The sequence below is a fragment of the Engystomops pustulosus genome, chromosome 1 (genome assembly GCF_040894005.1).
Source record: "Engystomops pustulosus chromosome 1, aEngPut4.maternal, whole genome shotgun sequence".
Taxonomy (NCBI): Eukaryota; Metazoa; Chordata; class Amphibia; order Anura; family Leptodactylidae; genus Engystomops; species Engystomops pustulosus.
The window spans coordinates 169,723,262-169,750,568 of NC_092411.1; the positions used below are offsets into that span (position 1 = coordinate 169,723,262).

A 27,307-nucleotide genomic window follows, 5' to 3' on the forward strand; every position below is an offset into this window, starting at 1 on the left:
ACTGTGTCATTGTCGCTAATCGTTACTAATCTGAGCCACTGGAGAATTGTTTGCTATCCGTACTATGGAACTTTTAAATTTTGAATATAAGTACAGGCGGTCCCCTACTTAAGAACACTCGACTTACATACGACCCCTAGTTACAAACGGACCTCTGGATATTGGTAATTTATTGTACTTTAGTCCTAGGCTACAATGATCAGCTGTAAAAGCTATCACAGGAGTCTGTAATGAAGCTTTAGTGTTAATATTGATTCTTATGACAACCCAACATTTTTAAAATGCAATTGTCACAGACACCAAAAAAGTTCTGGCTGGGATTACAATGATAAAATATACAGTTCCGACTTGCATACAAATTCAACTTAAGAACAAACCTACAGACCCTATCTTGTATGTAACCAGGGGACTGCCTGTATCTACGCTAGGTCATAATCTCAGATATTAATGCTGATTTTGTCGATGGATGATAGCGATTTACTTCTAAACTCCTGGCGCCATTTTTCCTTTTCAGCATGGAAAATTATTCCCCATTGAATATTCCAAGTGGTTAATGGGAAATAAGTATGTAAAACGGGAATGTTATCAGTGAACTATTACTGTTTTATAGAGCCATTTAACTGAATATCTTTCTATTTTGACTCAATCTAATCTAGCTGTTTTGTGAATTTAGTATTTTGTTTCACAATGTTTTTATTAGTTTTTGAATTTTGAAGGGGTACAGAAATAAAAAAGGGGGGAGGAGATGGAGAATAAAAGCCAACAAGAGCATTAACATAATCTCTCTCAGACCTTATTTGGTCTGGTAATTCCACATGTTACAAATTATTGACCCCCTGGGTCCACTTTAAGTTCTTCAAAGCAAATTATCTCCAATACAGGCGGTCCCCTACTTAAGAACACCTGACTTACATATGACCCCTAGTTACAAACGGACCTCTGGATTTTGGTAATTTACTGTACTTCAGTCCTAGACTACAATAAACAGCTATAACAGTTAACAATGGTGCCTGTAATTAAGATTTATTGTTAATCCTGGTTCTTATGACAATCCAACATTTTTTAAATCCAATTGTCACAGAGACCAAAAAAAAAATTGTCTGGGGTTACAATAATAAAGTATACAGTTGCGACATGCATGCAAACTCAACTTAAGAACAAACCTACAGAACCTATCTTGTATGTAACCCGGGGACTGCCTGTATATAACAGGAGGGAAGGGGAAACACAATTAGGGAAGGAGAGAAGGGTAGGGAAGGGGGTCCTGTTGGGATGAGAAACTGTCTATCTATATTAAACTCTTGATTGATATGTAATCCACATCTGCCATGTTTCACTAAACAGTGTCGAATTTAGTATTTTGATTTAGGCTTAGAACTTCCTCTATTTAAAGCTAACGGATATAACATTAAGCTAATAACTGCTTGCCAGTTAATTAATACGGGGATTTGTTTATTGAGCCATTCGCTTCTTTGAATTCAGGGGGGCACAAAAATCTCTTTCTCCCTTGGTTACTTATAATGGGGAGGATGAGGCAACAAAAAAAGTGTTACTAAAGCTAGACTTTCAGATTTAGGAGCCTCTCAGGGGGGAAAAAAAAAGAGATGGTAAGATGGAGAAATATCTACAATCCCCGGGTGCCCCGCAGAATAAGGGAAACAAAAATGGCGAGAGACATAAAGGTATAGTATGATAAAGGTGCTATCATGGAACGTCCGGGGTCTGGGTGATAAACTAAAGAGGAAAGCTGTTTTCGACTTATGTTGTTCATATCAGCCAGATGTAATTTGTTTCCAGGAAGTATAAACCATGGTTAAGCCATTATTATCATACTACATTTTCATCGTATGCTCGTGGAGTCAGCATTATGATAAGCAAAAGGGTTAGCTTTGAAGAACGTGGAATAAGGATTGACCCGCTAGGCAGATATATTATTTTGCATGTCTCTTTGAATGTAGTAAGTATGGTATTGGTGGAAATTTACCTACCGCGTGCGGCACCAGTGGAAGTCCTGGTGAGTATTTTAAACCAACTGGGGACGTATGAGGGAGAACCGATTTACCTGCTGGGGGATTTTAACCGAGTAATAAATGAAGGTGTGGACAGATTAAGAATGAGTCAGCATGGTGTAACAATGGCTAAACAATCTACTACAATTTTCGGGAGACTGGTATCGGAGTTAGGATATATGGAGAGAGAGATTACACTTGCTAAGTCATGTAGCTCTCTCTCCCGAATTGACCCGGTGCTGGCAAATGATCTCGGCAGTGAGTTAGTGGTGGGGGTAGCAATAGGGGCGAGAGGTCTCTAAGACCATTCCCCAGTGTGGTTTACAATAAAAAGGTACAGCATAATGGGCATCACCTATTACAAAGTTAAGCCCTTTTGGTTCAACTTGGTAAAAGATAATAAAAATGTAAAAGAATAAATTACATCCTTCTTGAATAGTAATCTGGGGGGGGGGGGCAGGATGTTAGGAAAGTATGGGACACACTGAAGGCGTACTTGAGGGGGCTGATTCGGGACCAGATTTTATTTTACAAAAAAAGGAAGACGGAGGACCCGGAAGAAGCCGTGTCGGTGAAACCCAGGGTCGGGCGGTCTTTTGAGGCTGGTGTCCTTTTTACGTATATATGCACATTTTTACCATTGTTTGTGAGTAGCTTTCAATTTTATTAAATTATTTCTTATGAAGACATTCTACACAATTGGAGTGCATGTTTCTTCTAGTGGTCTGCTGTGGCAAACGGTGGTAACAATAAGAGGAACGAAAATCGCATCCACGTGGGTCTGAACAGTGGGCTATTCTTATCTGGAGAACCTGTGGATTTGTGCTGTGAGCATAATGGAGGACGAATAAAAATAATTATTGTGAACATTTGAAAAAAGAAGTTCTGAGACTTCTGAGAACGTCTGGAGCTCCGGTCAGATAAGAAAGCCATATTTTTATCTTTCTATATTCTAACATTGGGACTTCTGGATCAGTCCTGGACCGTTGTTTTAGTGAAGAGTGCAGCACAACACCCAAAGCATTAGATAAACCACATTGGTAGTATCACAAGTCATATTATTCTTTAATGTGATTCTATGTCCATTCACCGCACGTTTCCCTGTAATTTTCGATTTTGCCTAGTTTCCCTACATGATTTGCACTTTCCACAATGTATAAACTTTTTTCCCATAGAGTTGTTATGGGGATCTGTTTTGTTCCTTACATACATAACGGTTGGTCAGCATGTCTTTCAGAGCAGGGTCTCTACGAAAAATAATCTGTGTTTCTTCCATAAGGTGTTACCCTATCATTGGATCACCTTTCAATATATGCCAGTGCTTAAATAAAATTGATTTCACCTTTAAAGCTTCTTTTGAATACGTTGGAATAAATGGGGTATTATTCTTTTTTTCATCTGGTATTTGCTTCACTGTTTCCTTTGCCATAAATAGATCTGGGTAACCCATTTCTCTAAATCTAGCCTTAATAATTACGGTTTGTATTTTTCTATCCTGCTCGTTAGTACAATTTTTTTCTATTCTTTTTATTTGACTCCTAGGAATGTTATTTATCCAGGGTCTGTGGTGACAGCTATCAAATTGGATAAAACTTTTCTTATCTTGGGTAAAAGTATTAAGTTAGGGACAATGTAAAAAGTTTGGGAATGAAATAAATGTCCGATATATATTGTTAATACATAATGTTTTACATTTTTGATAAATAGTAGGGGTGCAATACAGAATGTTATGTATTTTTGGTAACAGTAAAATTAGATTCGTTTGGGGCATATCTCGTATTTGCGTATGTTTGAGGAAAGGGATAGAGCCGTAACCTGGTATATATAGCCCATTAGAAGATGTATAAAAGGTAGAAGCTCCTCACTGTATTATGAGTAGGAGTGTATATAGAGATAGGTTATGATCACTAGAGGAATGAATAGGAGAATAAGAAGATCGTACCTCACACGCATGATGGGGTGTGTTAAATGGTAAGATTCTGATAGGTCTATAAAAAGATGCCGCGGAGCAGAAGATTGGACAGAATACTATCCTCTGATTGGCCCAGAATTTGTGGGTTGGTAAGAGGTGTGTCAGATGGTGAGATCGTGATAGGTCTACTTGAATCAACTGCGACACAGCGCATTGGAGAAAAACAACTGGCTCTGATTGGTTTAGAATAGTAAATAGACAAGGAAAATCCCGGCACTTCGAGGTAGGTGAAAATCAAATATTCTTCTTTTATTTAACAAGACATCATAAATCAAGTATAACACGCAAGGAAAACGCGTTTTTTTAGCTCCGCCTGAGCCTTCATCAGCTGGCGTCTTCCTGAACAGTGGTGTTTCTTAAGCAGATGAGCGTCCAATGAATGCGTTGCTACCGGAACACGTCACCATTCTGCCGCGTCATCAATCATGTGATCACATCACGTGATCTAACATTAACCACGTGATCAGTTTAAATAAAAAACTAACACTGGCGGATGCTATCGTCTTGCAGCGAGATGCAATCGGACAAAAAATAAGGTATGTACATAATAATGGAACATTCATGTGAACATAATAACCATTTTGGACATTACTGTTTTTCAGCATAGTTTAAATCATTTTTTGAATTCAAAAAACTATTAAAGTACCAAATTCTCAAAATCGCTACATCTATTGTTAGTAATATTTAGTATAGTTAACCCCTTATCACCGACACTAGTTTTCAGCTCAATGACCAGACTCGATTTTTCAAATCTGACATGTCTCACGATAATTGGTTATAACTTCGGAACGCTTTAACATATCCTGGTGATTTTGAAAATGTTTTCTCGTGACACATTGTACTTCATGTTAGTTATAAAATTTAAGTGATAAGTTTTGCGTTTCGTTCTGAAAAAAAGTGAAAATTTGGCAAAAGTTTGTAAAAATTCTTCATTTTCCAAGTTTGAAATCTTCTGCTTTCCAGACAGGAAGTAAAACTACCCAAAAAGTTTGATAATTAACATTTACAGAATATCTGCTTTATGTTGGGATGATATTTTATGCTTCCGGTCATTTTTCTAGGATGTTATGAGGTGCAGAACTTTAGGTGCGATTTTTCTTATTTTCATGAAAATTGCCATAACTCACATTTTGAGGGACAACTCAGCTTTCAAGTGACTTTGAGAGGCCTAAATAATAGTAAAACCTCATAAATTACCCCACTATAGAAAGTTCACCCCTCAACATATGTAAAACAACTTCTATTAAGTCCATTAACCCTTTAAGTGTTTCACATGGGTTAAAAAATATGGACCTGCGATTTAGAAACTATGGAATTTTTTTGGAAATACATTCATTTAGGCCAAAACTGACATTTTCAGAATAAATTAAATGATGAAACGCACTGCAACGCTTGATGCCCAATTCCTCCCGAGTGTACTGAAACCACATATGTGGTGGTAAACTGCTGTACGGGCGCACGGCCGAGCATAGAATGAATGGAGGCGCCGTCCACAGCAGATTTGTATTGTCACATTGTACGACCTATAAATTTTTATTTTTATTTTGGATTGTGAGCATTTCCCCCCCCCCCGCTCACCGTAATGTAAAAATAATATTTTATCTTTATTCTCTGGTTCACTACGATTGCGGTGATACCTCATTTATATAGTTTTTCTTATTTTGCTCAATTTTCCTGAGCAAAACCAATATTGGAGAAAATCACATTGTTTTTACTATTGACAACTTTTCAGGGCCATAACTTCTGTATTTTTCTGTTGTCAGATCTGGTTGAGGGCTTATTTTTTGCGAAAACAGTTGTTCTTTTCAGTCGTATCATATTAGGTACCGTAACTTTTTTTGATCACTTTTTAGAACATTTTTTGTGATGGTGTTTGATGAAAAATTGTATATTATGGGAAGTTTTTCGAGTTTTTTTTACGTAGTTCACCGAGCGGGTTCAATATTGATTTAGATTTATTGTACAGATTAATACGGACGCGGTGATACCTCATTTATATAGTTTTTCTTATTTTGCTCAATTTTCCTGAGCAAAACCAATATTGGAGAAAATCGCATTGTTTTTACTATTGACAACTTTTCAGGGCCATAACTTCTGTATTTTTCTGTTGTCAGATCTGGTTGAGGGCTTATTTTTTGCGAAAACAGTTGTTCTTTTCAGTCGTATCATATTAGGTACCGTAACTTTTTTTGATCACTTTTTAGAACATTTTTTGTGATGGTGTTTGATGAAAAATTGTATATTATGGGAAGTTTTTCGAGTTTTTTTTTACGTAGTTCACCGAGCGGGTTCAATATTGATTTAGATTTATTGTACAGATTAATACGGACGCGGTGATACCTCATTTATATAGTTTTTCTTATTTTGCTCAATTTTCCTGAGCAAAACCAATATTGGAGAAAATCGCATTGTTTTTACTATTGACAACTTTTCAGGGCCATAACTTCTGTATTTTTCTGTTGTCAGATCTGGTTGAGGGCTTATTTTTTGCGAAAACAGTTGTTCTTTTCAGTCGTATCATATTAGGTACCGTAACTTTTTTTGATCACTTTTTAGAACATTTTTTGTGATGGTGTTTGATGAAAAATTGTATATTATGGGAAGTTTTTCGAGTTTTTTTTTTACGTAATTCACCGAGCAGGTTCAATATTGATTTAGATTTATTGTACATATTAATACGGACGCGGTGATACCTCATTTATATAGTTTTTCTTATTTTGCTCAATTTTCCTGAGCAAAACCAATATTGGAGAAAATCGCATTGTTTTTACTATTGACAACTTTTCAGGGCCATAACTTCTGTATTTTTCTGTTGTCAGATCTGGTTGAGGGCTTATTTTTTGCTTAAACAGTTGTTCTTTTCAGTCGTATCATATTAGGTACCGTAACTTTTTTTGATCACTTTTTAGAACATTTTTTGTGATGGTGTTTGATGAAAAATTGTATATTATGGGAAGTTTTTCGAGTTTTTTTTTTACGTAGTTCACCGAGCGGGTTCAATATTGATTTAGATTTATTGTACAGATTAATACGGACGCGGTGATACCAAATATGTACGTGTTTTGTGTTTTATATACTTTATTTGCATTTTATGTGTTATGAAGAAGCTTCTAGGAGCCATTGTGTAGATAAGCATGGCTGTAAACAAGGCCTAGTCATTTTTCCCAGAATGTGCTGGTACAAAAACATAATGGCCAATAGAATCTAAGTGTCTTATTAACATCCCAAATGCTGATCTTCATGTGTTAAAATATAGCGGTATTGGTTTGAAATAAACAGTGTGATTTGAGTGCATGGGAAGACCGACTGTGTTTTTCATTCACTCTGTCAGCTCGCTGCCGGCAGCTATCTCATCCTCCCTCAAAGGGTTAATTAGGACTCACCTTACAAAAGTCAAGAGGGCTGTTGGGGCCTTGCATAAAAATCCCTAACAATATTTGGCGTCCATCTGGGTGGGTTTAGGAGTAAACAACAACAGCACCAAGACAGCCTCCGTGAAGTGTCCCCGCCGGCTCGGTGAACAGAACTGACCAGAGAGCTCTCAGGGTAAGCTGTTTTTTCTTGTCTACCTTGATATGTCACTTCTGGTTCACTGGTTGGACGGACCGGGTAAGACTGTCTCTGTGTTATGTATTTGCCACTGTTGTTCACTGTAACCTAAGCTCATAGTTTTTGGCAAAGAACCACTTTGTAAGGTGATGGACAGAGACTGAACAGAGACTGAACAGAGACTGAACAGAGACTGAACAGAGACTGAACAGAGACTGAACAGAGACTGAACAGAGACTGAACAGAGACTGAACAGTGACGGATGGTCAGACAGTCTGTGGTGTTAGCTGAAACTGTGGGACGGGAGGGAGTAGCCCTTAGAGGTCCGCACTGCTAAAGTAGGAGATACTTTGTTGTGATTGTCAGATTATCATAGTGTCTATAGTACTGTTTGACTAGTGTCAATAGGGTTGCCCATAGAGGTAGAGAGCTCAATTTGTGCATGTGCAGCGGAGACCCACTCTGATCAAGTGTGCGTTTAGCTTCATTTTGGAGTCTGAACGACTTTGTGGATGACTGTAAGAACTAGTAGTGACTTGGTAAAGAGTCAGTAAGAGAGTTGACTTGGTAAAGAGTCAAGGAGAGAGTAGTTCAGTGAAGAGAGTTGATTTGGTTAAGAGTCAATAAGGGAGACTTGGTAAAGAGTCCTCTGTGGAAGTCTGGTATCTAGTTTCTTTGGGGTCGGTCACACAAGGTGTCGGATTCGTTGTATCTGTGGGGGACAGGTTTGGCAGTGTTGCAGTTGTAGACATTTGTGATGGGAAGTAAGCAAAGTAAAGTAAGCCAAGGGTGCGGACCTAGAAAAGCTACTCAGATTGTGTCCCGCATGAAGGGGAAAGATGCACAGAGATAGAAGGTTGTTGAGTTCAGTAGGACTGATGGAAAAGTGCAAGTTGACATGATCGGACATAAGGCTGGTAGTTTTGTGTTGAAATGAAAAGTAGTATTGAAGGTTTTGGGATGTGTCAGATGATCTGATGATTGTACAAGTGAGAAAACTTTGGAAACAGACACTTATAGCCTCTGACTTTGACGGACGGACTAGGACAGAGTGACAGAAATCCTTCTGAGTGCCCATTGAAGAAAGAGACAGGCGATAAGGGACATTTCAAAGTTTTTGATTGGAAAGAATTTGAGAAAAAGAGATTTAATTATATTTTCCTTGGAGTGAAAAATGGCCCCTGTAATCCAGACTCCACCCCTGTATCTGGTGGTTAGAGAAGATGACACGCCCTACCATTCTTCAGTGGCGGCCATCTTAAGTCAGTTTATTTTTCAGTGGCGGCCATTTTAAGTTATATTCCCTTCAAGTCGATGAAAGTTGGTTGCTGTTGGCAGCCGTAAAAGCTGTTGTGGGGCTTTGTAGGATAACAGCTGACCATGCTTGGGGCGTCTGCTAGGGGTCTTGGAATGTGGGAGGTTGTTTGAGTATTATTAAAATTTATTGATCCCGGCAATTAGAGAAAAATTACTATAAAAAGTGTTACAATGTCTCCGGTACCTGCTTTCTGGCATTTAAGGGGTGAACAAAAGGGTGGGGGCTGTTGGAGCTGCGTTTTGTTTTGTGAAGACATGTACATGGCCTTGACGCTGAAGTTCTCCAAAAATCTAGGGCTCTGTCTGAGCTGTGTTATCACTTTGTGTTCTGTTCTGACCTTGACGCTACAGTAAGCTGAAGTTGTTTACAGAAGGGGGCAGATCGCTGCATTTAGAGTTCTCCCTGACAATCTAAAAAAGACTTGAAGGAATTTATTTGGTTGTGGAACAAGAATGCAGTATGATGTGATGTCCTCCTGTGTACCCCATGAACAGACTAAGCAAGAACAAGCCCCCCAACTGTATTACAGAGCCTATGACTGACTTTTGTTCCTTTTTGATTAAAAACCATCTTAAGTGTACCTGGATTTTATTGAGACGTTGGAGTCTGGCCAGAACTTTATAGGTAGCACAGAACACTGGGCTGGAGATGAGGTGGAGGACTCTGACACATTGACGTACAGAGGGAACAGAGGATGTTTCACAGACCACGCCAAAGTGAGATTGACAACATCTCCGGAAGTCTCAACCGGCCAACCCAAGTGGGCGTTGCGGGGAGGAGACATTACTTTAGTGAGTGGCGGAGACGGCCCCACAGGGCAAGACAAGGGGGGTGGTTACGGACAAGGATGTTAGCGAGAACAGTCCCCCTCCTGAACGCCCCCCCCAGACAGAGTTAGTGCCTTTCATTGTAGAACTCTCCTCTGCTAGTCCGATGATGATTTTAGCCCATTCCCGATCAAGAAAAGACTCAGAAAGAATAGCCGGATACATGTAGGATGGTCCATGATCTCTAAGCTGCCAATGAGTGCACTGAAGCCCAGTGGTCCCTAGCCCAAACTGGCAGCAGTCCCTGAGAGTGACATATTATTCACTGTTATTGATTTGGCAAATGTTTTCCTCTCTGTGCCCCTATATGAGGATTGCCAGTACCTATTTGCCTTTACCAGTTCAGTATTCCAGTATACCTGATGTAGATTCCCACAAGGGGGGGTAAAACTCACCCAGCCAATACCCCACGGCCCTACAGGGAGTAGACTGGCAGACTGGCCCCTTACTGGATGTTCTCCTTTTCAGTATGCGGAGGACCTACTGTTGTTTGCCAGGATGCATTTATTGACCTTATGTGTTTTCTGTTCCAGAAGGGTTGCAAAGTTACCAGAGACAAACTCCGGTACTGCCAGGAGAAGGTGGTCTTCCTAGGCCACTGCTTCTCAGCCACAGGCAGATACCTGACAGAGGAAAGAAAGCTGGCAGTCCAGAATGTGCCCCTGTCCCGAGGCCCTAAGCCTCTTTACATGATTCTAGGACTGGCCAGCTCCTGCAGCCTGGGATAAGGTCTGCTGCCTCCAGACCAATGCTGCCCCTTTCTGACTGAATTGCCTCTTCCCCATTTGCCCTTAGTCAGGAGGCAATTGATGCATTCCATAGCCCTAAGCTGGCAAATCCTGTCTGCCCCGGCCTTAGGCACACGCCACTGAACCAGACCTTTTATTTTATTTTGCACGGAGTATCTAGGAGACAGGTGTCCTAGCCCAGGAATGTGGTGGCCTCCCCAGTGGCCCACTATTAGGCCCGGTTAGAGTCCCTCATGTGTCAGTAGCTGCAACCAGCAATCTGCTCACCAGGGCCAGTGAGCTGATCCTAGACCCTAGATCATTCAGATGCAGTGCAAACCCCACATACCTTGCACAGTGTCCTCACTCAAGTACAGCCCAAGCATCTGAGCAAAGGCCAGACAGCTCAGACTCCAGTGTGCACTCCTGATGCCCCAGGATACACTGATAAGGTGCACAGCTCTGAATCCTTCATTCTATCGCCAGTCTTCCAGGATTCAGAGAGGGGGGAGAGAAGGGTAATTAACCCAGATGTTGAGTTTTTTCTCATAGATGGCTCCAGGTCTGCAGGAGAAGACAGACGGTTCTATGCTGGATATACAGTGGTCAGTGGCGCACATGAGGTAGTACAAGCAGAACCACTCCCTCCACACAGGTCAGCGCAGGAGGTGAAGTGACGGCACTCAGGGAAGCACTACAGCTGGTGGAAGGTAAAAGGGCAAATATCTATACTCAAGGTGTAGGTCTGGGGTCTAAACACGACTATGAACCCATATGGAAGGCTAGAGATTTCCTCACCTCTGCAGGGACCCCCTCTAAGCATGGCACGCTGGTTATAAAGCTCATGGATGCTCTCTTACTTCCACAAGAGGTGAGGATAATAAAAGTTAAACCACACACAATTTGGTAACTCCACAAGCCAAGGGCCAGTATGTGGCTGACGGGATGGCGAAGTCAGCTGCACAGATGGAGCCTAGAGACTGTCCTGAAGTCTCAGCGGTGAGTTCTGAGCTAAAAGTTTGATCCACAGGTGTTCCAGTCCCTGGTGGCCCGAGTGTCATCAGAAGTGAAGGAAGAGTGGAGGAAAGCTGAATCCCAGATGCCGATGGGACCTGGATGCTGGGAGAGAGGGTGTGCCTGCCCAGAGCCCTGCACCCGACAGTAAGTCAAGTAGCCTACAGACACATACACATCCAAAATGGCCATGCTAGTGCTCATAAACCGCAAGTGGTTTCCCCGGGCATTACTACCCCTGTCACTAGACTAGTGAAAGCCTGTATAGTCTGTGCCCGCCACAACCCGGGTAAGGTGGTAAAGTCCCCACAGAAGGTGACACCTAAGCTGCTGTATCCCTTCCAGAGACTGCAGATGGATTTTATCCAGCTACCAAAAAGTGGTACGTAGGAGTACGTGCTTGTGTGCATTGATCTCTTTCCAGGGTGGCCAGAAGCTTCTCCCATGACCAAGGCTACTGCCAGAGCTGCAGCCAAGAAAGTGGTGAGTGAGATTTTTCTGCAGGTTTGGACTTCCGGAGACCATAGAGTCCGGTCGCAGAACCCACTTCACTGGACAGGTAAAGACCTGAAGCCTTGTCCCTCCTGGGTGTAGAACAGGCCCTAAACACCCCATACCCTTCCCAAGTTGGTGGTGCGTTTGAGATACTTTAAACGGCACTCTTAAGTTAGAGATCCAGGAGGCCATGGAAGAAACAGGGAAACCATGGCGCGAGTGCTTTCCTGCTGCCCACTATTCAGTTAGGACCACACCCACCACCCAAAGATGGGATAGTACCCCTTTGAAGTACTTTTTGGCTGTGCACCCAGACCAGGCCCCTACTTCCCACAGACCCTAAAGATGATGGCAGTAAACCAGGTGGAACATGCCACAGTTGAGCCAGGCCTTGGAAAAGGTCTGCAAAAGTGTTTCTGATTCCTTTTTCAGATCCAGACAGAGACCTCAGGACGCATAACCTGAAACCTGGAGACTACGTGGTGGTAAAGAGAGACACCAGAGAGAGAGAGTGAGAGTCTGGAGCCTCGCTACGACGGTCCTTTCCAAGTCCTGCTGACCAGTGCCACGTCTGAAGCTAGAGGGAAGTCAGCACGCTTCCACGCTTTCTATTCCATGCTTACTTATTCTTCTTGCTAGCTGGTCTCGTCTGACTGACTGTATGCTCAGGGACACCCCAACCATGACTATCACTGTATCTATAGGGGTGACCAGGATGCCCCCAGGGTAGGAGACTTTACCTACAGTTGGTGCAACAAGACAATGACCTTCTTTAACATTGACAGCACAGGTAACCCTGTATTAGCAGTGTCTGATGTACTGGATTTGTGGGGATAGGAGAGTCAGGTCAGGCCTAGAGGCTGGGAAGGTGAGTGCACTGTGATAACACTTGTGCATTCCTTCCTCGTGATCCCCAGGGATAAGGTTGATCAGACACATAAGAAAAGATAGAGAATCCCAAAGGATTCTGGAGGTCTGAGAGAGAAGCACCTAGATGACAACGTTTATATGGATACAGTGGGAGCACCAAGGGGGGGTTCCAGATGAGTACAAGGCCCACAATAAGATATGGGCAGGTCTTCCCCAGATCATTATTCCCCATGACATATCATTATTCCCCAGAGAGCTATGAGCAAAGATGTTGGTTGGGTAACTGTTTTTATTGTAATCAACAGAGATTTATGAATTATATCCGAGATGCTTCCCAGAACCGCATGGCTTTGGACATGACCCTTGCTGAGAAGGGAGGAGTCTGTAAGATGGTGGGAGTGGCTTGTCGCATATACATCCCAGATGACATCGCCCCCTATGGATCCATTACCCATGCTCGTGAAAAGATTGAAGGACTGTCCAGGGAACTCAAGAGAAACTCTGGGGTGGACACTTTGCCCTTCACTTTGTGGTTGGGGGATTGGAAGGGTTTCCTTTAAGTGGGGGTGATATTGGGGATTGTGATTTTGCTCTTGTCACTTATGGTGTGCTGTGTGGTCCCCCTCATCAAGTCCACCATGTCCCAGATGGCCGTCCAAGCGGTAAGAACCACGACAGGAGAAGTGCCCGGAGCGGAGGATGATGCTGCCTGTTTACAAACCTATGGACTATGGGAACTCAGTGATGTGATGTGAGTGTGCAGGCCTGTAACCCCTGAGTGACCAGCCTCCAGGGGATCTGGTGAAGAGTTAACAAGTCCAGCAGGTACGGGCTTAGCCTACCTGTGGGTACCTGGAGCTTGAGGAGGTCGCTCAGGATGGAGTTGCAGGCCAGCAAAGCTCAAAGGGGGGAATTGTTAAGGAGGTCGTACTGGTTTCGGACGCCATCTTGACTACTGTCCGCCATCTTAGATACAGCGGCCACCTTGGGGGGGGGGGTATGCTTCCCTCTTAGAAGCTATAGGGTTAAATGTTTTAATTCAGCTATTTTTCTCATTTAAACTGTTGTTTGACTTTTCACAATATCCTTGGCATTTCTTATCGTCCTTCGGGCCTCTGTATTCTTGTTATTTATTTTGGTTATGAAGAAGCTTCTAGGAGCCATTGTGTAGATAAGCATGGCTGTAAACAAGGCCTAGTCATTTTTCCCAGAATGTGCTGGTACAAAAACATAATGGCCAATAGAATCTAAGTGTCTTATCAACATCCCAAATGCTGATCTTCATGTGTTAAAATATAGCGGTATTGGTTTGAAATAAACAGTGTGATTTGAGTGCATGGGAAGACCGACTGTGTTTTTCATTCACTCTGTCAGCTCGCTGCCGGCAGCTATCTCATCCTCCCTCAAAGGGTTAATTAGGACTCACCTTACAAAAGTCAAGAGGGCTGTTGGGGCCCTGCATAAAAATCCCTAACACGCCGTTTTCGTGTGGGCTTGGATTTTACAGCTTTCACTGAGCGCCCCAAATCACATATCTATTTTATTCTTTGGTTCGGTACAATGATGAGGATACAAAATTTGTATAGGTTTTATAATGTTTTCATACATTTAAAAAAATTAAAACCTGTACAAAAAAAAAAAATTCTTCATTTTTCCATGTTCTGGCACTAATAACTCATACTTCAGTGTACGGAGCTGTGGGTGGTGTAATTTTAATGCCGTTTTTAATGCTTTCATTTTTAGGACTGTATGGGCTTTTAATCTCTTTTTATAGATTTATTTATTTTTTTTCAAAATGGCAAAAAAGTGGAATTTTCGACTTTGGGCTCCAAGTTCTGTTACGGGGTTAAACGCTGGGAAAAATTGCTAATATATTTTGATAGATCGGACATTTTGGGACTCGTTGATACCCAATGTGTTTATGATTTTTACTGTTTATTTATATACTATTTTTTCATATTTTAAAAAAAAAAAAATTAAATTTTTTTTTACTATTATTTTAGACCCTCCAGGGTAATTTAACCCTTCAGGGTCGGATTGCTAATACTATATACTGCAATACTACTGTATTGCAGTATATAGCTATTTTACAATGATTTTTAATAGCCTGCCCTCTGGTGGCTATTAGAAATCATTGCGCCTGGCAAGCCTACGAGTCTCTAGGCTGCCATAGCAACTGATCGCCGCCCTCGGATGACGTTCCAGGGGGAGGCGATAGGGCATCCAAGATGGCAGTCGGCATTTAACTGTAAGTTAGGTGCCAGCACCGACCGCGGCAGTGACAGGCGGGTGTTGGCTGTATTATTGGCTATTGTTGTATTATTGGCTGTATTGTTGGCTATTATATAGCTCTCTCCATACACTCCTTGCCGCACGAGGACGATATAGTTCGTCCTCGGTCGGCAAGGTGTTAATAAGTCCTCCCGGGGGCGGAGATAAGAGGGACTAATTAAGAATATTTACTGCGAAAGAATCTTAACCCCTACGGGACTCAGCCTCTTTTGGCCTTAAGGACACGGCCCCATTCTTCAAATCTGACCTGTGTCACTATAAGTGGTTATAGCGTGGGAACGCTATGAGATATCCAGGGGATTTTGAGATTGTTTTCTCGTGACACATTGTACTTCAAATTAGTTTAAAAATTTGGATGAAATCTTTTGCGTTTAGTTATGAAAAAAAACAAAATTTGGCAAAAATTTGGAAAAATTCTTTATTTTCAATGTTCTAAATTCTCTACTTTTGATGCAGACAGTCATAGCACCCAAATAAATTCATAACTTACATTTCCCAAATGTCTGCTTTATGTTGGCATGATTTTTTAAAATTCCACATATTTTACTAGAATGTTATGAGGCTCAGAATTTAGGTGCCATTTTTCACATTTTTTGTAAAATCACCAAAACCTGTATTTAGAGGGACCTGCTCAACTTCTAATTGACACTGAGGGGCCTAAATAATAACGAGGCTCGTAAATTACCCCATTGTGGAAACTACACACCTCAACGTATGAAAAACCACTTTTAAGAAGTTTGTTAACGCCTTACGTGTTTTATAGGGCTTAAAACAAAATGGAGGTGCAGTCTGCAAATTGTAATATTTTTTCACAATACACCCATTTTGGGTGGAAAATTAAACATTTACAATGGATTAAATGAAAAAAGGCTCCACAAAGTTTGTTACCCAATCTCTCCCGAGTACACGGATACTCTATATGTGGCGGTAACCTGCTGTATGGGCGCACGGCCGGGCATAGAAGGGAAGGAGGCACCATCCAGATCAGATTTGCTATGTCACATGGTACAGGCTATAATTTTTTTCTTTTTTTTAATGTGGACCTATAGGGGCTTATTTCTTTTGCCACATGAGATGCACTTTTTTGGTACGTAATTTGGGGGAGGCTAATTGGTGAGATTTTATTAACTCTTTGTTGGTGGAGGAAATGAAAATCATCACTTTTCAGGAAGATTTTTATGGGTTTTTTTTTTGGCCGTTTACCATACCATAAAAATAGTATATTATTTTTATTCTATGGGTCGCCACGATTACAAAAATACCTCATTTATATAGATTTTTTATATTTTTACTGAATAAAAAGTAATTTGGCAAAAATGTTGTCAATTTTAGCATCACCGTCTTTCATATGCATAACTTTTTTATTTTTCGCCTCACAAATCTGTTTAATGGTTTATTTTTTGCGAGAAGGATTGTTCTTTTTAGTGGTCTTATTTTAGAGTGCATAACATTTTTTAAATCACTTTTTAGAGCATTTTTTATAGGGTATTAATTGAAAATTATCTTTTTTTCTGGAGCTTTTTTGTTTTTTTTTTACGGGGTTCACTTTTCGGATCTAATAATGTTTCTGTTTTATTATGCAGATTGTTACGGACGCAGGGATACCAAATATGTGGGGGTTTTGTGTATTTTATTCAATTGTACTGAATAAAAACCAATTTGGAGAAAATCTTGTTCATTTTAGCATCACCATCTTTTCATATGCATAACTTTTTTATTTTTCGGTTGACAAATCTAGTTAGAGGCTTATTTTTTGCGAGAAGAGTTGTTCTTTTAAGTGGGCTTATTTTGGAGTGCATAACATTTTTTAAATTACTATTTAGAGCATTTTTTTTTATAGGGTATTAATTAAAAATGATCTTTTTTGGAACGTTTTTGCGTTTTTTTCTTCTACGGCGTGTACCGTGCGGGTCCAGTAACGACTCTGTTTTATTATACAGATTGTTATGGACGCGGCAATACCAAATATGCGGGGTTTTTTTGTGTTTTTGTGTTTTTTATACTTTATTAAGTGTTTTTATAGGAAAGTGACATTTTAGGGGCTTATATTTTAATGCATTTATTTTTTATTTATTCTAATTTATTAACTTTAGTGTTTTTGACTTTTTTTTACTTATACATACTTGAACTTGAACCAGTGATACTCTGATCACTGGTTCAAGTTCAATACACTGCTCTACAATACTATTTTATTGTAGAGCAGTGTAAACTGTCTGAGCAAGCTTGCGCATGCTCAGACAGTTTGCAGTCAGACCCAGAAGGGGTCTGACTGCCAGGGAGACCGGGCAGCTCCGGGGCACATGCCAGTCCTCGGAGCTGCCCAGAAGTGGATCGGATCCCCTGGTAAGCGGCACGGGGGATCCGATCCACAGCGCAAAAACCCTTACACGCCGCGGTCATGCTTGACCGCGGCGTGTAAGGGGTTAACACCCGCGATCGGAGCCGGCTCCGATCGCGGGTGTTAGCGCAGGCTGTCAGCTGTACTAGACAGCTGACAGCCGCTGCTTCTGGTACCGGCTCCGTTCGTGAGCCGGTGCCAGAAGCAGGACGTTATAGAACGTCCCCGTGCGCTATGCATCTAGCCCCGGGGACGTACTATAACGTCCTTGGGGTTAAGAGACCAAGGCTGTGTCTGTGATTCTTTGTGTACGCATTATATGTTTATATATATTAATATCCAATTTGGGGCAGAAATCATTACATTCAGAATGGCACACAGGTTTCAAAACAGTTAATGCAACAATGTGCGACCAGAGTAAAGAGTCCAGGATTGTGTTGCTGCAACGAAGAACTGGAGAAGTCTCACAGAGAAGTCTATCTGAATAACGCAGGAGGCAGGGACTGCAGCCCCATAAAAGTGGAAAGAAAAGTTATGTTATCTCGCCTTTAAAGTCTCCGGCGTCTTTGGTCAGGATAGCTGTCTAGTCGGCTCCTCACCTGTGCAGTTTTGACCAAAGTAAAGCTCTGGTTATTGACCCAGGTTATTTGTGGTTATACCCACCAGTTTAAAACATCCAGGTGTTAAAGTATTTGATATAGTGGCTTCTGTGCTACAGACTGTGAAGGTGCCACCCTGCTACACCCCAAGCCTTTTTGTACCTTTCCCAGTGAGAAAGGCCACATATTGACCATGTTCAGTTGTCAAAGGTAGGAGAATACAAGTATACTTTGGAGCACTTTGATTTATTTTCAGGTTGGCCAAAACAAAGAAGTCCTTGATACCAGAAGTGCTCAAAAGGTACCCAATTCTCAAGTTAAGATTTAGAGATAAATGAGGCATTTCACATCCCACATCATCCACAAAGTAGCAGGAACATTGAGAGGTTGATTGGGACTAAAGATCCACAAGGCAATGGTGGAGACTGGGAAACCATGGACCGAGAGTTTACCATTATCCATTCAGTAAGATATAGATCAGTAAAAAGACAGGATTGAGTCCCTATGAGATTTAAGTTCGGTGCCTAGTTTATTTATTCATAGTTGTTATAAATGCAGTATGGTAGACTTACAGACTATATGATAACCTTATACATGCACTGTACTAAATTATGTTTTTGAGTTTTCTATTCCATTCTAGATAATGTTTTAGGATCTAACTAGCTTCAACATGGAGAATTGTTGGCGATAAAGAGACATGTGAGCAAGAGAGATGACCACGGATTTGATTATGTCCTCCATGGTAGTTCTTATGTCTATAAATCGTGGAATTGTGGAGAGTGGAATCTTTATAATGTGATAAGTGTTTTCTCTAAGAAGCAATGGTGGGTGATAAGTCTGAATGTAAGTATGGTGTAGTTTTGGTTTTATATTACTTTTTTTTATCTTATTTTGTCAAAAATATAAAATCTATCTGAGTGCTGAAAAGTTTGGGAAACCCCTGGTAGCAAAAGGACTGAAGGAGTTTCCCAAACAAATCTTATTGATCATCATCCTAACAATAAGTCATCAAAATCTAATTGGTGAAGCAATCTCAATGATCAATTGTTTTTTACAAATTCGTCTCTGTTTAATTATCGGACACATATATTTAAATTTGAGTAGCAATATAAAATAAAGCTGACCTCAGCTATAGACAATTTCTCCTCAGCTACATAACCGGACACATTGATCATCTCCATGCGATCTTTGAGAGGTTCGGGAATGGTTTCTGTGACATTAGCTGTGCAAATGAAGAGGACCTGTAGGAGAAGAATTAGGGATTTTACATGTTAAGTATATGTTTAAAGTTTAAGAAATAAATATAAAGCATAATAATTAGGCAACGTCCACTAAATCGTAATTGTGGCCATGGACTGTGACTGGACCAGATCATGGCCACAATAGTGGTCTATGTTACCGGTCACGGTGCAGTGGAGCAGATTTATCAAGCTGTCTGAAAGTCAGAATATTTCTAGTTGCCTATGGCAACCTATCACAGCTCAACATTAATTTTACCAGTGCTCATGCATATTTTAAACGGGAGCTGTGATTGGTTGCCATGGGCAACTAGAAATATTCTAACTTTCAGACAGCTTGATAAATCTGCCCCAGAATCTCACTGCACTGTGACCTGGTCAGACATCTACACTACAAAAGATAGGTCATGTCTTATCTTCAGCCGGATTATGGCTGCTCTGCTTTCTACGAAGAGAGGAGGGGCGAGGAGCACTGCCCCCCCCCCTCCCAACCTCTTCTGCATCCGACCACTTGCTTGCCTGGGATCCGGCATGAGTGAGCGCATGTAGCCACAGGCCGAGATGAGGATCATCACCTCATGTAGCACCTCAGTTATTTTACAATTTTTCTTTTAATGTAATAAATAGATATTGAGCCAGGAGGGGTTGGCAAACACAAAATAGGTGAATTTCTTTCCATTATGCCTCATCTTTGTGGTTGCACTCCTGGTTTCATTGAAGCATTAAACTGATGAAATAACTGCTCCTTACATACTGAAACTTTGAAATATAAGCAGTTTACTATAGATAACGACACAAAAAAAGGGAAATAGCTAGCATCTGGCGTGGCCCAAGATAGTAAATAACTGCTCTTGAATGTACCAAATAGAATACGTTAACAAAAAATAATTTGCACATAAAAAAAAAATCACAAACCAAGGAGAGATTTATTATGAAAAATCAAAAAGTAATAAATATATTTCACATCATATATTGAACACTAAATATATGCATTATAGACTAAAGAGAAGCCGTCAGGCATATTAAGCCCCTAAAACTAAATATATTTTTAAAAATTGCCATTAGAATGCATTGCCCCTATCCCTTCATTGTCCCTCTACATACATGTAAAGTTAAGCAATAAGGTCCTAAAGCTGTATGCAAATGATCTGAGAGATGTCCAATGAGTCATTATCATATTCAAGCTGTCGAGCTTATTCATAAGTGGGAAGCACAGCCACATCCCCAGTGCTTGACTGATAGACTGTATAATGATGTGAGGTATAATAGTGTAATGTCTCCTCCATGTGCATCCTGAAACTGGCGACCACGCCCCCTGCAGTCTGTGTGTATTCAACTGCTCCAGAATGCAGCCATGTGTATAGCAGGGCATGTCAGTAAAGATGATTGTACAATGATTATTGTATGAATTGACTAGATAAAGGCTGGGATGGAATCATTGATAGCTGCTCCAACAGGTAGTGATGACAGAACTAGTGACCAAGATCTGATGACAGGTATCTTAACTAAATCATTACCCAAGTAATGTGAAGTAAGGCAACTCCTTATTCCAGAGCCTTTTGAGAAATAGCATATTTATAACAGGGTTGCACAATGAACAGTTCAATATTGGGTCCGGTCATTTTCGGTACTGAATGACTTGTGTCGTTCTAAAGACTCCTGCAGAGGAACTCTCTTAGAAGACCTGAGGTAGGTAATCTTGCGTTGGATCGCCGGCACAGCAGGGACCACATCATCAGGGAGATATAATTAACCGGCCATATATGGAGTTTCTTCATCTCTGAAGGCTTTCCATGACAAAAGGTTTCTGAATTGTTTCATGTTATTCAATTACCGTACATACTTGAGAATAAGCTAAGTTTTTGAGGACCGCTCAGCTTATTCTAGGGTATATAAAAAAAAAATAAACACTGTACTCAACTTTCCGATGTCCCCCTTTTGATCCCTGCCCACTAGCGGTGCACAGACTAATGTCAGCCACTTTGCGACATCATATAGTCTGTATATGTACAACCTCCCTCTAATTTATATACTGCCCCTCGTAACTTAACAGCCTTAATATATTCCCCATAATATTATATATAGTTCCCCATATACATTCCCCCATGATTTAAAGGACATTTATCACCAGATCAAGGATTGTAAACCAAGTGCACCGATATACTGGTGTGCATCCCCTCTGGCAGGATCTTCTTTTAGATTCTTATGCCCTATTTTGTAAGAAAAAAAGGCTTTTAAAATCATGCAAATGAACCTGAGTGGCTCCAGGCTCCAGAGGAGTTAATGGAGCCTGGAGCCTCTCAGGCTCATTTGCATAGTTTTTAACCCCCTTTTTCTTAAGTACAAGGGCATAAGAAGCTAAAAGAACTCTCTAAGCAGACACATTGGCGCACATTGGGGCAAATTGTGGTCCAGTCGGGATCCCCGATTCGGACGGTTCGACGAGGATGAAGTCCGGTGCGATTCATGAAGATCGTGCGCCCGAGTTCCTGCATCCGTTGCTTCCCCGACGAGGTCCGCCAGAGTTCACCTTCTTCTTCCCGATGATTGTAAGTGTGTGTCTTGCGACACAATTCTAAATGTTAAATCTTGGGTGTTGTCCGAATCCACCGGTTGTCTGACGGCTCGCCCCCCGATTTCTGTCGAGTGCAAGCCGGCGCCGACGGGCCAAAATCCGATTGCGCACGGGAGGTGCAAGACGGAAATCGTCGGGAAACCCGAGGAAAATGCACTCTGCGGACCGTAAGTAAATGAGCCCCATTATGCTCAATTCTTTTCTGTGTGGTTACATTATCAGGGTACAGGTGTGTATACACCTTTATCTGGCTTCTGACATTGTACAAACACTGACACAAAGAAAGAGAGAGGAGACAGATGAGAGATTATGAAATGCATGAGATTAAACAGAGGCATGGCAGACACAGACTGACAGAGGCTGACAGACTTTTACACTGTTACACTGTGAGCTCTGCTACATCTTATAGATATGTGCCTGCCTCCCCCTTCCCCCGAATCACTTATCTCCTTGAAATTGCCGAGCTGATGGAAATTGCAGAGGGAAAGGCTGCAAACTATAAGCTACAAGGAGAAAAATGAAGGGGGAGGTAGGCACATGTCTGAGATGTAGCAGAGCTTTGTGTGCAATAGGAAAACTGGTAATTACCCACCGGTAACTGTGTTATTTCTTTGAACCACTACAGCACCCAACCAGAGAGAGGGATCTGCCTCCAGGGACAGGAAAACCAGGACTTTAAAGGCGCCGCAGGGCCTTCCTCCTTCAGTGAATTACAGAGACTGTATGGGACTCAATGCTTGGTTATTTGTGGCCAGCAGACCCATTCAAACAATTATAACTGAACTTCCAGTTATCAATAATAAACACCCTTGTGCCACACACACACATTATTGAACACCAGGTGTGAGTAAAGAGAAAAAGAAAAACTTAAGTGGTGGGAACCGGTTTCCAATTTCACCACGACAGCAGCCAAACAAAGAGAATTGCATTGAAAATTAGAGAGGGATCACCAAAGATAACACTCTTCGCCCAAAGGACAACTCGTGTACACCCACCACATCCAATCTATAATGCTAGCAGAAGGTGTGTGGAGAAGACCAGGTGGCAGTCTGGGAGATCTAGCTTACTGACATATCTCTAAACTCTGCCCAAGAGGAAGAAACTGCTCTTGTAGAATGGGCCTTTAGCGCCTCCGATAATGGTTGATTTGCAGCAACATAAGATGAACTAATAGGTAGCTTAATCCACCTAGATATAGCCATAGCTGAAGCCTTCCTTCCCTTATTCTTTCCTCTAAAAAGAATAAACAGGCTGCCTGAGCTCCTCCATTTTTCAGACCTGGCTAAATAGATCTCGTAGCTCATCCAGCTTACTATATTCCTTTTCCCTATCTGTAGATGGGTTATTACAGAAGGAAGGAAGTCTAATATCCTGAGACCAGTGAAACTTTGACGCTACCTTGGGTAGAAATGCCGGGTCTGTTCTAAGTACAACGCTATCCTCAAAAAATTTGGTAAAAGGTGCCCTACAGGACAGGGCCGAGATCTCCCTTACTCTACAGGCCAAAGTAACTGCTACAAGGAAGACTACCTTTAATGTTAACCATTTTAAAGGGCACGTCTCAAGAGGTTCAAACAGAACTTTTATTAAATTTAGGACCAATGTGAGGTCCCAAGGAGGGACTGTACATCTCTTAAAAGGAGTCATGCTGCTTTAATAAACCGAACTATCCAAGGATGGGTGGCTAAGGGAGATTCAAACAGAGAGCTAAGGGCTGCTATCTGGACCTTAAGAGTGGCTGGTTTTAACCTCTTATCTAGACCAGCCTGCAGAAAATCTAGAATCCTCGCTATATTGCGATGATTTAAGTCTATCTGCTCTGGACTGCAGTAATCAGAAAAAACTCTCCAGACTCTGAAATAGATTTTGGAGGTAACTACCTTTCTACTTCTCTGAAGAGTTGTAATTACCTTGTCTGACAGGCCCTTCTCAATCAGGATGCGCCTTTCAAATTCCAGGCAGTCAAATGTAGACTCGCAATCTGCGGGTGGAACACTGGCCCTTGGGAGAGAAGATCTTGTCTCTCTGGGAGGATCCAAGGATCCGACACCGAGAGTTCTCTCAGTATCGAAAACCATACCCTCCTTTGCCAAAAGGGTGCTATAAGAATGACTCTGGCCTGATCCGGTCTTATTTTCTTCAGAACTCTTGGAAGGACTGACAGAGGATTAAATGCATAGGAGAGGCTGAAATCGAAAAGGCATCCAGGCTCACTGGACGATCCTTCGGGTCTAGAGAGCAGAAACGTTTGACCTGTCTGTTTCTCCTAGTGGCCAACAGGTCTATCCTTGGCCATCCCAACAGTCTTGCCAAAGACATCCCTGTGGGGGGACCACTCCCCCTGCCATAGGAGGTGACGACTTAGGAAGTCCGCTTACAGATTTTCTTTCCCTCTTATGTGGACTGCCAAAACCAATCTGAAGTTGGTTTCTGCCAATCTGAAAATTTGATCTGTCAAATCAATCAGAGGTTTGCTCCTGGTACCTCTCTGGCGATTTATGAAGGCTATGGCCGTCACATTGTCCGAAATCATTTTCAGATCTGTCCCCTGAATTACAGGCAAGGATTGTCTGATTGCTTCCAGAATGGCTCTCATTCCCTGCAATTTGAGGACATCCTTTGGGTCTCCATGCTCCATGCTCCCTAGAATAGGAGATCCTTCACCTGGGCTTCCCAGCCCCAGGAACCTGCTTCTGTTACCATTGATAGTGGTCTTTCCTCTCTCCAGGGTCTGCCCACTTGGAGGTTCTTCTCCTTCAGCCACCATCCTAGGGTTTTTAGAACCTTTTGAGGAAACAGAATCTTTCGTTCTAAACCGCCCCAGGCTTTTAGCATGTACAACTGCAAGGGTCTTGCGTGGAAAATCGCCCAGGGTACTGCCGGTATGGCAGCTGTGAAGAGGCCTAGAATTCTCATTATCTCCCTTATTATAGGAGTTCCTTTCTTGAATAAATCCTCCAGTGAGACTCTTATCTTCAGAACCTTTTCTGGAGGAAGGAAGGACTTCTGACAACTTGAATTTAAAGGGGTATGCCCATCTGGACATTTACATTTAATTTAATTCATTTGCCATATGTAAACATTCCTACATATGTCCCATGTTGTCCCTTTAAAACGATATGGCTTCCTCGGATACGGCCAGCCCTGGACTCTGGCAGCGGTGACCAGACATGCACTATTAAGGCCTGCCTGACCACCTGGATTCAGCTTTCATTACCACAGGACGGCTGTGGGACATGCAGTAACTCCCGGACATTTCATACACAAAAACTTTTTGTTTCCTTGTGCAATCCCTCCAGCAGAGGTGGGCGTATCCAAGGACACAGTCTTGTTTCTAAGGGACCATAAGACTACATTTATGAGAAATTATCTTCACACAGGTAAAAATTTTTTAACAAGATCTAATTGAAGAAATGTATATGTACTGAACTGAATGTGAATGCCGAGACGATAATATCACTTTAACTGAATTTCCAGAAATATTTTTGATTTTGAAGGTGAAAGGGAGGATTTCTTTAGATTCACCATCCATCCTAGACAGTGCAAAATCTCCAAAACCACCTTCTCTTGGGTCTCTAGTTCTTCGACCAACTTTAGACCGTCTTGTATGATTCCCAAGATCCAGCCACTCCCTGTGATCTTCTTCCATTCTTCCTTGAACAAGGAAAGTCTTCACTGGACCCCTGGCGTCATTGCTGATTGGGGCGCTTGCTGGAGTCTGAAGGGTGTGAGAACATGAAGACCTTTGCTCTTGATGATCTCCATCCTTCTTTTCTGGCCCTAGATCTATGTGGTGATCTAAACTTTCTTGAGGGCGATAAAAATTTCCTTACGGCTTCGTGCTTGGAAACGCTCTCTTTCTGTCCGCAGCTTTATTCAAGATCTTGTCCAATGTGGACCCAAACAGGAATTCTCCTTCACAAGGAATATTGCACAAATGACTCTTTGATGCAAAGTCCCCTGACCAATTTTTCAGCCATAAGGCTCTTTCAGCCGAATTAGACAGTGCAGATTGACCTTGCTGCCAACTTCCAAAATGAAATGCGATCTGGAAGCACCTGATTTTATCTTTTCTTCCAGCTGAGTGAGCCACATGAAAAGCGATCTGTAGACAAAAGTTGCAGCGATGTTAGGCTTAAAAGGTTTCTGCGGAAGCTTTCTTTCAGGGCGCCAGAATCTTCTACTGGAAGAGCCGCCTTCCTGGAGACTTTGGATAAAGGAATGTCCACTTTTGGCGCCTTATCCCACGCTTCCGTATCCTTTTCCGCAAATGGATATTTTCTTTTCATTGCTTTTGGAAAAAATACTTTCCTATCTCATCTTTTCCATTCTGCTTTAGTTAGGGAAGAGATGTTCTGATGAATGGGAAATAATCTCTTCTTCCGTTCCCCTAATCCCTGGAACATGTTATCTGTCACAGATCGTTCCTCTTTCTCCTCCTCTAGTTCCATCTAAGTCTTGACCAACTTTATTAGATGGTCAGTATCCTCGGCTGGGAACAGAGGCCTGCCCGACTTATCTTCCTCTTCTGAGTCTGACGACAATTCCTCTGGGCTTGAGTCTGCTTGGGGAGCTATGTGCCCTGAAAGATTTTTTCATACTCTGCAAAGAACTGCGCACTTCTTGCTGAATAAAGGTGCGCATAAACTCAAATAAAACCGACTGATCCTGGGCTATCATACCCTGGATACACTGATCGCAGTTTGGCTTCAGGTACGAGATGGGCAGGTCATCTCCACAAACTTTACAAACACGGTTTTTTGCCTTAGCAGTATATTTCCCCCTACGCGTCTCTTCCCTCTAAACAAAGAATCACATAATAGATCATCAGAACCAGTTTAAAGGCTTAGTAAGGCCGCACTCACCATACAGCGGACTATCCACTAACTCCATTTACCAAAAGAAAGAGAAAAATTACTCTGACCGGAGCTCCAACAATCCTTTATAAATTCTTTATGAATCCAACACGGTATATTGCTTGACGCATCGATCTTTTTCAATAAGTATTGCACGTCTCCACAGGTTTCTGACAAGAATAGGTCACCATTCAGACCAACTCCATCGCGTTTCCTAATCCTCCTCCATTGTCATCTCTCTTTAAGACAATTTCACTAGAAGAAATACGCGTATGGATAGTGTAGTATATTATTTGTAGTTTAAAATTTTATTAAAAAATATACTCACAAAACATTTGTAAAAATGCGCATATCTAGACATAAGCAGGACGCCAGTCATACATGTCCACCCGACCCTGGGTTTCGCCTACACAGCTTCTTCCGGGGCGTTGCTGGCGTCTCATGTCCTGCCTCTTTTAAATCATTCACAACACCATAAAATTACATAACAATACATCTTAAAAATGCACAATAATTCCACTATGCGACCTTTGTTCCTTATATTATATACGTTCACAAAATATATATATATATCCCCAAGGTATATCTCATTTGGTTCCTAAATATATTCTCTTTTATATCAACTAA

General features: G+C 41.6%; 1 protein-coding gene across 3 annotated transcripts in view; it reads right to left on the reverse strand.

Moving 5' to 3' along the window:
* Positions 1-27,307, reverse strand: part of LONP1 (lon peptidase 1, mitochondrial) — a 562,611-nt gene that overhangs the window by 110,447 nt on the left and 424,857 nt on the right. For all 3 annotated transcript variants that reach the window (XM_072113845.1, XM_072113844.1, XM_072113842.1), the window contains exon 13: positions 19,136-19,252. In XM_072113845.1, the coding sequence (XP_071969946.1) occupies positions 19,136-19,252 (117 nt within the window). The remainder of the gene's footprint in view (positions 1-19,135; positions 19,253-27,307) is intronic.